We start from the raw sequence: 12,275 nt of genomic DNA, 5'->3' as shown, positions 1-12,275 counted from the left end.
TTTTTTTTTTATTGATTATAATAACGATTAAGTAGGAACCGTTCCAGTAAGTGTAGTTGAATAGTAAACCATTAAAACTTTTTCCGGAGAAACTCTAAAAACCTTTTTAAAGATGATGGTACTAATTAAACTAAAATGAGACTCAACTTTGTAGGTACTGAACTACTCTCTAGCCATCTTAGTAGTCATATTTTCGTTTTACTTTATAAGAAAACCGACTTAGACGACACCGGCGATAATATTAATTTCCAAAGTCTTTAAAACTAAAAAGTTTAATAATAAAGAATTAAAAATTCTATTGTAACTTAATTTTCCAAAACTTTAATTTTCAATTTCCTTACCTCTTTTCCCAATTTAAATGTCAACTTTCGAAAAACATAACAATAAAAAAAATTTGTCGGCAAAAAAAAAATAAAAAACAAACAAATAAAATTCGCTACGAAAAAACAAAAAAAATTGTTCCATATAAGCAAAATTCCGACTGCTTTCGAGAAGCAAATGAGTATGCTTTTCTTTTAGTTTGGACACTATTTGCATCAGGAAATTATATCTTAATCTGGTTTGTTCATCTTTGCAGCTCACTTTGGTGTTCGACATCTTCAAATGCTCTTGCTCTTCGGCACAATGTGTGTTGTGTATGCGCTGCGCGTTAATCTGTCGGTAGCGCTCGTTGTAATGACAGATAAGACGTCAAATCCAGACTTCGAAGTAATATAAAATATCGATTATGGCTGTTGTGATTTACGCACATTAACCACCTCGTTCTCTCGCTCCTTTTTAGGAATACAATTGGAATGAACGTATCAAGGGTTTGCTGCTGAGTTCCTTCTTCATCGGTTATGTCACCTCACAAGTACCTTCCGGCTATTTATCACGCAGATGTGGTGGCAAATTATTGTTGCTCATCAGTCTTGTCAGTTGTTCGTTGTTGGCCATATTAACGCCATTATGTGCAGCTATCGGCAGCTGGCAGCTGGTGCTTGCTTCACGCATAGTGCAGGGCGTATTTCAGGGCACCGTATTTCCCTCAACGCACACGATACTCTCGCAATGGTCACCGGTGGAAGAGCGCGGTCTAATGAGTTCGTGCACATATTCGGGCTGTCAGTTTGGTACATTCGTTATGTTGGGTAGTAGTGGCGTAATTGCTGCCTCACGTTTAGGTTGGCCCGGTATTTTCTACCTATCCGGCAGTGTGGGTTTATTATGGGCCGCTATATTCAAGTATTTCGGTTGCAGTTCACCGAAAGAGTGTCGACAGCTATCGGAGCGTGAACGCGAACTTATAACTTCACATTGGGGCACATCGGAGTTGCAGTTTAGGCGCCGATCAATGCATCCACCGTGGACAGAATTCTTCAAATCATGTCCTTTTTGGGCTCTCATGACTGTACACTGCACCAATAATTGGGGTCTGTGGACTTTGCTCACCTACATGCCGGTCTATGTGAAAAATATTTTAGATATGGATATTCAGAATAATGCACTCTCATCCGCACTACCATACTTTTCAATGTGGGTACTCAGCTTTGTATTTACGGCGTTGTCCATGTGGTTTAAGAAGCGTCAATGGATGTCTTTAAATACAAATAGGAAGCTCTTTAACACCATCGGTCATGGTACACCGGCAATAACGCTAATTGCTCTCGGCTATGTGAATGCGGATCATGTAATTGCTGCAGTCGCTTTACTTACGATAACGGTTGGTGTTAGCTCGGCTTCGTATTTGGGTTATCAAATCAATCATATTGACTTATCACCGAACTTCGCTGGTATCCTCATGGGCATTTCGAATTGTTTAGCCAACATAACGGGAATTGTGGCGCCACTAACAGTGGCATTGATAGTCACTAATGAGGTAAATTCTGTTACACATCGTTGCTTACTTGTCAAACTAATGAAAACTAGAATTACTGGTTGAAAACTAAAGTTGGTAGAAGGAGACAAAAGATTTTGTTTTCTACAACAAGACATTTTAATTTAATCTTCATCTGATAATACCCAAAAAACCGAACCTCACTCACTACAATCCTTTAATTTGCAAATATATATTAACAACGTAATCACTTTATTTTATAGAAATCCGTTGAGCAATGGCGTATAGTGTTCTTTTTGGCCTCGTTCCTGTACATTTTGGGCAATATGGTGTTTCTAATTTTTGGTGATTGTAACGTACAACCATGGAATGATCCAGCTGAATAGTTCTAACTAACTTTATTCCACATTGATGTACCTTTTTACATTACCTCTGTGGGATCCATAAGTGACTTTTATAAACTAAGCATTTAAATTAGGTGTAAATAATCATGTATGTATGTATAAATTAATGTAAATTTGTTTCTGTTGAATAAATACCTACTAGTGCATAGATCATGGATACCTAAAATGGGTAATTATTTAAAAAATGTCTACTATCGCGCGCCAGTAGACAACGTAAATAGAAATAATTATATTTACTCAAAAAGCCCGGTAAGTAATTAAACTATAAAATGTAAGTAATGAATAGATTTGGTTTAACTGTAGTCTGTAGGAGTGTTGTGACAGTGTGTTAGATTGGGATTTAAAATTGAGCTTTTAGTCGGTGAATGGTATGCATCGATTAAATTTCCCAATATCTTTCCCTGAATATGAAGTCTTTGTTAGCGATTCTACGTTTAAAACCATACGTGCAATAATGTTGAAAATACTATAGTTTCTCGATAATTAGCGCCGTCTATATCTTAAAATTTCGATAGCCTGATTTGACTAGACCTAACGGAGTTATAGAATTACATACCTCTGGGTGAAAGTTTTGAAACTTTTTAAGCTTCCAAGCTACTACTTACATATGAAAAAAGTTCTATATTTGTGTATACTGGTAAAATTGTTGCATTATATCCCTTTCTCATAAGAAACCTCCCCATATGAAACCAAAATTTACAAAAAGAGCATTAAATTAAAGCTTCAGGTTAGCGGTAAATGACAGTGATACTAACGATATGTTAATATTTACTAAATGTAAATATTTAACGTATATTAAATTTAGTAGATACTGAAATATTTTATATACTTGACTGTTATTTTTAAATTTTAGACGATAAGCAAGCTGGTGAGATAATAAAATGCAACTAAATGCATTCAGTTTTAATTGTATCTCCAAGCAGTAAACATTAGTAAAGTTGTGATAATGGTAGCGAAGGATAAAACCGCTGAGAACTCTGATGAGAATGCGGCAGAAACTAGTGGCAAGTATAAAGCCTATGCTTAAGGGCACCGCACTAATTTTCGACGATAACATAAAGTAACCAAATGCATTATATTTTCAATAGGTCCGAAATTGGGCGTTCGACATTTGCAAAGTATACTGATATTTTTCGGTCTCTGTGTGGCGTTTATGCAACGCGTTAATCTCTCAGTAGCCATTGTGGCAATGATGGATCGAAATTCCACAAATCCAGATTTTCCGGTGCGTCCATAATATTAATTTTTTTATTATAACAATTATTGTCTACGGCACACCTACAGGAGTATGCCTGGTCGGAGCAAACAAAGTCACTGCTATTAAGCAGCTTCTTTTGGGGCTACTTCCTCACGCAGATACCAGGCGGTCAATTGGCACAACGTTTCGGCGGTAAAGTAATGTTACTCTTCAGTGTCGGCATTTCTGGGTTTCTGGCTTTATTTACGCCCTTAAGCGCCCAACTGGGCGATTGGCGATTGACATGCGCCTTGCGATTTCTGCAAGGTTTCTGTCAAGGTTCTATATACCCTTCAACTCATACGATTTTAGCCCGATGGGCGCCACCTGCTGAACGTGGTATACTAGCAACACTTTGCTTTTCCGGCTCGCAATTCGGCACAATTATCATATTGAGCATTAGTGGCACATTAGCTGCTTCAAAGTATGGTTGGCCGAGCATTTTCTATATTTCCGGTGGTTGTGGCATTATCTGGTCTTTTGTGTGGTTGCTGTGGGGCACTGATTCACCGCATCAATCCAAAATAATTACACCAAAGGAGCAAAATTACATCGAATCAGCATTAGCAGTGATTTCTAAAAGTGAGAATAATTCCACTGCAGTTAAGTTATCAACACCTTGGTTAAGCATATTCACATCGCTGCCATTCTGGGTGTTGCTCATCACTAATTGTGCCTACAATTGGGGCTATTGGACATTGATGACACAAATACCCTCGTACATAAAGAATGTATTTGGCAAGGATATCAAGAGTAATGCTTTGCTCTCCGCGCTACCATATACCGCTAATCTGGTACTCGGTCTGTGTTTCTGTGGCCTTGCTCAGGTACTGCTGTCAGCGAAGGTGTTAAGCACAAATGCTAGTCGTAAGATCTTTAACACGATCGGAATGTGGGTACCGATGGCGGCCAGCATTGCGCTGGGGTTTGTCGACGCCGGTAGCGCCGATTTGGCAGTTATTCTACTAACTGTAGCTGTGGGCACCAACTCAGCAACATTTTTGGGTGGATTTGTGAATCATATTGACTTATCACCGAATTTCGCAGGCACTTTGATGGGCATTACAAACTGTGCGGCTAATGTGATGAGCATTATTGCACCGTTAGTTGTTGGAGTCATTGTGACAGATACGGTGAGTTTGTGAAAAATAATAAACTTAATTATAATATTTACTAATACGACTACCAATTGCAGACAAACCCAATTCAGTGGCGTTTTATTTTTATCATTATGGCTTTGTACTATTTTATTGGCAATTTACTTTTTATAACATTGGGTAGCACTAAATTGCAGCCGTGGAACGAGCCAGTAAAACGAGACACAAATCATGAGCATATCAAATTTCAAGTAGTTGCAGGTGACCTGGAACATAAATAATCTGAACTTGCATCTAAATATGTGAACAACAACAAACAGAATGCGGAGATGGAGTGTAATGCTTATTCGGAATGTCATGGAAACAATATTAGATATAAGAATAAATAGTTTTGCTTTTGTTAGTTTAATGACAACGTTCTTTTTTTGATAACAATAATTAGTGGAGCAATAATAGAAGAAATCGGATCCCTAGAAAGTAAAAGCAGATGAAACCAGCCCACCCCCCCATATAGCTTATGTAGTCACTTCAGACCTTTCAGTTGGCTTAATACAGTTTATTTAGGTTAATATGTGTGATTTTATAGAAAAGCTAAGTGTTTTCTTAACCCACTAGCTTAAATCGGTTTAAAACCCAACCTCTAATATAACGGTGCCCTCACCTCCAGTTACTTTTCTCTCATATTTCCAATATTTTGGACTTTGGACCTCTGTTTGAGTTAACACCACATATATCTCAGAGTTTATTAGGTTGCTTTAATACATTTAAATATATCGAACACACGCAGCAAAATGTAGTAATGAAACTAGGTGAGTTTAAGATACTTGTAATAAGATATTAATATGGTTTAAATCCATTCATGATTTCTTCGAATAACGAATATCAAAGTCCTACGCAAAAGTCTTAACGAAAACTTTTGCGAACGCCTGAAAATATGCCCCAAATTATGCTGTTTAAAAATATAATAATATTTATACCAGTGTGCTCTGCTATATCGCACGACTCGACAAAACTGAGCATCTAGAACCGCAAAACTGCACAGCAAGCCAATTCTCGAAAATAAATAGAGCGATGAATTTTTCTGACCAGTTTCGCTACACGGACCATCAACGCTCTTGTGACATTAGTTTTTGAAAAAAATATAAAATATATACTTTGATCGGCTCACAAAATATGTTAAGATCGCTCAAACTTCACTGTTGCTTTAAGAAATCACAATCATCATTTTTTGTATTTGCCACTGGAGCATAGGGCGTCAATGAAACATTTCCATCTACTCCCTTTTTTGTTGCTAGCAACTTTAATTGGTACCACGATTTTCCGCATTCATCGGATTTCCTCCGCGTGATCTTAGGACGCCCTCTGTTATGACTTCCTTGGGGGTTCCAATCTCGAGCTTGTGAGCAAACTTTTGTAGAATTTTCGCAATTTTATATAGTTGAACATGGCTTCTAGATTTCCTTTTTTAAATCTGCGATGCGGTGGAACTCACCAATAACCTAACACCGGTGACCCAATATGCTTTCTAAATCGACCACATATTCGGCTTTGAATGTGTCAAATGCTTGAAGAGCTGTATTGAAGGTGTTTCGCTGTTTTTTAATTTACCCCCAATTGCTAAATCATATGAACTGCAAAGGTTTTTTAACATTTCACTGTTGGTGCTGATCGCACCGAGCCCTTGTTTGCCAATAATGTGTTCGAAGCTTTTGTTGGCCGAACCCTTCTTTGCATTAAAGTTTCGCATACATATGATATTGTCACTCTGGGAAGTTTTTGAGAAAGTGGCTGACATCTCGCCCTTATTGTTGCTTGCTCGCATTTTTACTCAGAAAAAAACCGACTCCATCATTATGGGTATCATTTGGTTCTCTATCAAAATATAACAACTTTTCTTGCGTTGTTAATTCGTGTTAATGTTACATGAATTTTACACTTTCCAGCATGCTTATTTCTCGATACACGGTTACCCATTTCCAATCGTAACGTTTTGATTCATGTTGAAATTAAATTAACTATTATTCGAAATGGTAAGTTTCCTACTCTCACTAGAAGCACAAAGCGAGAGCTTCATAGGAACTACTAAATAATATAACGGCTCGCGCACGTTTTTGAGCACTAAATTAATTAAGAGTTTATGAAAATTATATATATAATGTGCCACCTCTATTATATTACATGATTTCTATAGTGCTTTATTAAATTATTAGACGATAAAAAAGTCACCGATAAAAAGAAATGCAGCTTAATGGATTTTTAATTGTATCTCAAGTCCGTAAAGATTAGCAAAGTAATGCTTATGCTATTAAAGTATAGAATAAATGCTAATGCATTCAGTTTTGGTAGTATCTTCAAGCAGCAAACATTAGTAAAGTTGTGATAATGGCATCGAAAGATATAACCACCGAGAATTCTGGTAAGAATGCGGTATGCTGATGGGCATCGCACAAATTTTCGACATTACCATGTGTACCCGAATGCTTTATATTTTCACTAGGTCCGAAATTAGGCGTGCGACATTTGCAAAGTATACTGATATTTTTCGGTTTCTGCGTGGCGTTTATGCAACGCGTAAATCTCTCAGTGGCCATTGTGGCAATGATGGATCGGAATTACACAAATCCAGATTTTCCGGTGAGTCCATAATACTTAAATTTTTTTTTTTCCATTATAACAATTATTGTCTACGGCACACCTACAGGAGTATGCCTGGTCGGAGCAAACAAAGTCACTGCTACTAAGCAGCTTCTTTTGGGGCTACTTCCTCGTGCAGATACCAAGCGGTCAGCTGGCACAACGTTTCGGTGGTAAAGTAATGTTACTCTTCAGTGTCGGCATTTCTGGATTTCTGGCTTTATTGACGCCCTTAAGCGCACAACTGGGCGATTGGCAATTGACATGCGTCTTGCGATTTTTGCAAGGTTTCTGTCAAGGTTCCATATATCCTTCGACGCATACGCTTTTAGCCCAATGGGCGCCACCTGCTGAACGTGGTATACTAGCAACAATTTGCTTTTCCGGCCCGCAATTCGGCTCGATAATCATATTGAGTATAAGTGGCATATTAGCCGCTTCAAAGTATGGATGGCCGAGCATTTTTTATATTTCCGGCGGTTGTGGCATTATCTGGTCTTTTGTGTGGTTGCTGTGGGGCGCTGATTCACCACGTCGTTCAAAACTAATTACAACAAAGGAGCGGAATTACATCGAATCAGCATTAGCAGTGGTTTCTAAGAGTGAGAATAATGTCACCACAGCTAAGTTACCAACACCTTGGTTGAGCATATTCACATCCGTTCCCTTTTGGATGTTAATCATTCTCTGTAGTTCCTACACTTGGGGCTATTGGACAATGATGACACAAATACCCTCGTACATAAAGAATGTGTTAGACAAGGATATCCAAAGTAATGCCCTGCTCTCTGCGCTACCATATACCGCTAATCTGGTACTCGGTCTGTGTTTCTGTATCCTTGCTCAGGTACTGCTGTCAGCGAAGGTATTAAGCACAAATGCTAGTCGTAAGATCTTTAACACGATCGGAATGTGGGTACCGATGGCGGCCATCATTGCGCTAGGGTTCGTCGACGTCCATAGAGCCGATTTGGCCGTTATTCTACTAACTGTAGCTGTGGGCACCAACTCAGCAACATTTTTGGGTGGATTTGTGAATCATATTGACTTATCACCGAATTTCGCAGGCACTTTGATGGGCATTACAAACTGTGCGGCTAATGTGATGAGCATTATTGCACCGTTAGTTGTTGGAGTCATTGTGACAGATACGGTGAGTTTGTGAAAAATAATAAACTTAAATATAATAGTTACTAATATCAATTACAGACAAACCCCAATCAGTGGCGTTTAATATTTTACATTATGGCATTGTTCTATTTCATTGGCAATTTTGTGTTTATAACTTTGGGTAGCACTAAATTGCAGACGTGGAACGAGCCAGTAAAACGAGACACAAATCATGAGCATATTAAAGATCAAGCAGTTACAGGTGACTTGGAGCATATCTAATCTAAATGTTTATATAAATACATGCATATGTGTTCAACAAAATGTGGAATGATGAAAGTATCTTCATTGCATTTAGCAAACAAACGGAGATGGAGCATAATGCCAATTCGGAAAGTCATCGAAAATGTATTAGATATGAGAATAATTAGTTTTTATGTTTTAAGGTTTTTCTATTTGTTAGATTTTATTTAATTTAATTTGTTGGTTTTTTGGTTTGTTTTTTTTTTTTTTTTTTGGCATAACATTGTCCGGTTATAGTTTCTGTGTCAGAAGTAATACTTTTGTCATCAGCCATCTGTGTTCTCCCATAAAAGGCAACAGTAGATTTCAAAATAACATTAACTTAACACTCCAAATGCCAAAGTCAAGAAATCAAACGACATTGCCAAGGGTAGCACCACAGTCAGCAATACCAAGGTTAGATTAGATTCGATGGCTGATGCTCAGGATGCGGATCTCACTTAGACTACTATATTTAGTTTTTTTAAATTAATATCATAATAGTTATATATAATTCCTTTGTCCGTTTTTTTTTGGTCGGCAAAACGCCACTGAACAGAAGTTGATAGAAAGCTTCTGACAATAAACCCTTCCACCAGCTTTTCTCCTCTTCTACCCATAATACGATAGTATGCAGGATAGTGTCCACTGACCGACCCTAACAATCAGCGTTATGCGCTTGTGATAAATGGTCCCTCGGAATACGCCCACTTATCTGCAAGTCGATCAGCCTCAAACGCATGTGCTGTACGGAGAAGGAGAAGCTGGTATGCATTTCTTCACTGCTCAAGGCCCACTTTCAAATACATTCTTAATATAACGCATGGTGATGGAGTTCTTTGCAAGGATACGCCTGAACATTGACGATTCATGATAATCCTCTACTTTTTTCCAGAAGCTTTTCATGAAAACATTTTTGCCCCTCTTATCTCGGGTTAGTATATTCCAAGTTTCGTTTTATTCAAAGTTCAATTTGTTAAATAATCGTCGGCAAGATTCCCTGATTTCCGCGACGTCGATTGTCCTTTCGGTGTTTTCAGTGAATAGGAGCTCTCCAGTGCAACTTTGCATGCCGAACTGGAGACTTCGACACATTCGTCCACCGCGTCTGTGGTAAGCAATGAATTCAACCCCGGCGCGCATGGAAGAGCTTGACGGAGCTTCTAGAATACAGTACCCTCTAGTCTAAGATCTGAGGAGGAGATGCGCTTCAACCAAGCTCTTAGTCAGCATCGGGTGGCATATATGCTGAGGTTGGCTATAATTCTCCAGAGCCTCATTTCAATTTTGTCGTCATCACATCAGCATTGCTGAAAAGAAGTAATAGAAAAACTGTCACTACATCCTATAGGATTGGGCCGTTATACGTACTCGTTTTACCATCTTCCCCGTACCCGTACGTTGCAAAACCTAATTATCTCCTTAATCTCTCCTGCGAAGGATGGTCCAGCCAGTCAAACGTAAGGCCAAGTGATTTAGTGATTTCACTAAAGGTTGGCGCAGCTCCTGTTCGCGGTCGTTTTCCAAGGGAGGCTTCCTCCTCATGAGTCTAGCAGAAGGAAACGATCTTTCACCTCCATTAGTTGGGACGGGTTAGTCACCCTAAACGCAATACTTAATTATTCATTCAGATTCGATCCCCACACAGGTTCTAGCGAATTCTTGAAAGTGCTAATCCTTCCCGGAGTTGAAGGTCTCATATCGTTTAGCATTACCCGACCAACTTAGAAGCGACTTACAATTCATACTAAGAACGCCTCCAATATATTGTAGGCACAAATAGTTTCGACATAAAACTAAAATACTAATTTACATGAAGAAAAGTTTAATGGAAATGTATAATGTTTATCAAACAATAATAAATGTTATTATTCTTATCAACTGAAGAGCTGTAAAAGCCTATTTGTTGTAATGAAAGGTAGATAACACTGGTCGATAGCATTTTTTCGCATGGGTCAAAAATCCTTATGCTGCTTTTATATCTCAAACTAAGAATAAGAATAAAAAGTTTTGCATTCGCTTTTATATGGAATAAATGGGAAAATTCAACTCAGTAAAAATACCACAAAATTTTACAAATCAATAATTTATAAAAAGATACCCGAGCATCCATTTAGGATAAATTTTTACATTATATATTTTAAAATAGCGTCCAAATGTTTTAAAATAAACAGTTTCACTCTACTGGCATGTTCCGTCGAATTTTCTTCTATTGACCCCCAACTACAGTCCCCAATACTGTATACTGGCTTCAGCAACGTCTCTCAAAATATAAGCGTGGAAATGTATTTACATGTGAATTTAATATGTGGATTCTACATGCGATGGTGAAGAAATTCGTAATCATGTCAGTGATCAGCTCGTCATAATTGTCAGCTCTATGGTTTCGAAGGGAACCGTAGACCACTGCCTTAAAACTGCTCCAGCCTATCATCATTGCTAAGTAACTTCGGGAAAATATCACAATCCATAATTTTTTGTTTGAGGGACTACAAACATTTCTTTTCGTCTGTGAAAGCTTTGAAAAAAAGTACTCACATATTTAAAAGACCTGGTCCCCCTTCAAATTTTTGGGACTACAAACTCAACATAAAACGTAACAAATTATATCTAATTCATGCTTTCAAAACAGTTAATAGTTATTATAAAAAAAGATAACCTTACCGAACTTGAACCTGCCTTACCTATATCTCTCTCATTTTAGTAAATTCACCGCAAGTCATAGTCTCGTTTACAACTTCCCTAACACATTTTGTACTGGTTGTTACAGGAAATAAAATTATGAAACACATTATTCTTGTACAATTCGCAAACATATGTATACTGCCGTACACAACGCGCGATCCAAGCAACACTTTTTCTCGGGCTCTTTCCTCTCTTTTAACGACAACAGCCCAAAAAAACCGACATTATATGGGCGCAATAATCAAAAATGGTCAAATCGTTAAAATTGCTTAAAGAGCAAATATTCTCTATTTGTAATCGCCCTGTCCCATATACCATACATTTATGTAACCAGAATATATTAAGTAAACCCATGCGCAATACAAGTTTTTTCTTGTTGACCTGTGTAATATAAGTATGATTTTAAACCTTACCCAATATGTAATAAGTATGATACAATTTATGTCTACAATGCAAAATATTCTTCACGATTTAGTCAAAGCGCAAAACTTAGCTCATGTCTTGCTACAATATTGTAATAACAACACTTATAAAAAAGATATCTACCAGCTTTCTAAAGAGTTTATATTGGGTCTGCCTCATTGCATGTACTCATTGTCTATGCTAATAAAATATTGTGCCTGTTTGTCGAGATGGAATTGTAACTTTAGAATTCTGAGTCAGTTATAGGTTCAGAATATACAGCGTTAATCTTTGATGTTGATGGTGACGCGGAGAGCAAGATGCGGAAGTGATGCTTGCTAATTAAGCCCGGATATACCATACAAGTATATACATAATTTATTTTCATCATGCTCTGGGGAACGATTGTAGCTAAACTTTTACTAATTTCAAACAAAAACAAAATTGGTGTAATTGAATAACTGGGATCGGTGTTTATTTATGTTATTCTGACAAAATTGGCAGTACCGCCTAATACCATACGTAAAAGCAATTAAGTTCAACTTTAATTTCAAATATTGTAGCTAACTTTTAACAGTGTAGTCAAAAAGTCAAAATCTCAGGGTTTA

The 12,275-nt window shown here is 37.5% G+C and overlaps 3 protein-coding genes and 1 long non-coding RNA gene across 4 annotated transcripts; 3 read left to right on the top strand and 1 right to left on the bottom strand.

Moving 5' to 3' along the window:
- Positions 1–347: 347 nt before the first annotated feature.
- LOC106627266 (putative inorganic phosphate cotransporter) lies at positions 348–2,377 on the top strand. Its single transcript, XM_014247332.3, has 4 exons — positions 348–502; positions 578–708; positions 782–1,858; positions 2,080–2,377. Exons 1-4 carry the CDS (start codon positions 499–501, stop codon positions 2,200–2,202), a joined length of 1,335 nt encoding a protein of 444 aa, XP_014102807.1. The 5' UTR covers positions 348–498; the 3' UTR covers positions 2,203–2,377.
- A 687-nt stretch (positions 2,378–3,064) lies between these two features.
- Positions 3,065–4,963, top strand: LOC106627260 (putative inorganic phosphate cotransporter). Its single transcript, XM_014247326.3, has 4 exons — positions 3,065–3,224; positions 3,309–3,445; positions 3,505–4,590; positions 4,653–4,963. The coding sequence occupies exons 1-4, from the start codon at positions 3,167–3,169 to the stop codon at positions 4,833–4,835; spliced, it is 1,464 nt and encodes a 487-aa protein (XP_014102801.2). The 5' UTR covers positions 3,065–3,166; the 3' UTR covers positions 4,836–4,963.
- Positions 4,964–6,878: 1,915 nt separating this feature from the next.
- LOC106627213 (putative inorganic phosphate cotransporter) lies at positions 6,879–8,622 on the top strand. The gene is made up of 4 exons (XM_014247264.3): positions 6,879–6,970; positions 7,052–7,188; positions 7,256–8,341; positions 8,398–8,622. Exons 1-4 carry the CDS (start codon positions 6,937–6,939, stop codon positions 8,578–8,580), a joined length of 1,440 nt encoding a protein of 479 aa, XP_014102739.2. The 5' UTR covers positions 6,879–6,936; the 3' UTR covers positions 8,581–8,622.
- A 505-nt stretch (positions 8,623–9,127) lies between these two features.
- On the bottom strand, positions 9,128–10,422 carry LOC138857089 (uncharacterized). Its single transcript, XR_011396050.1, has 2 exons — positions 9,952–10,422; positions 9,128–9,890 (listed from the first exon to the last, which is right to left on the bottom strand). It is a non-coding gene; the product is annotated as an uncharacterized lncRNA (long non-coding RNA).
- Positions 10,423–12,275: the final 1,853 nt, after the last annotated feature.

Source organism: Bactrocera oleae, chromosome 4, assembly GCF_042242935.1.
Source record: "Bactrocera oleae isolate idBacOlea1 chromosome 4, idBacOlea1, whole genome shotgun sequence".
Classification (NCBI taxonomy): Eukaryota; Metazoa; Arthropoda; class Insecta; order Diptera; family Tephritidae; genus Bactrocera; species Bactrocera oleae.
Note: the sequence above shows the minus strand (reverse complement) of the source record. Positions and strands in the feature narration are given on the sequence as shown.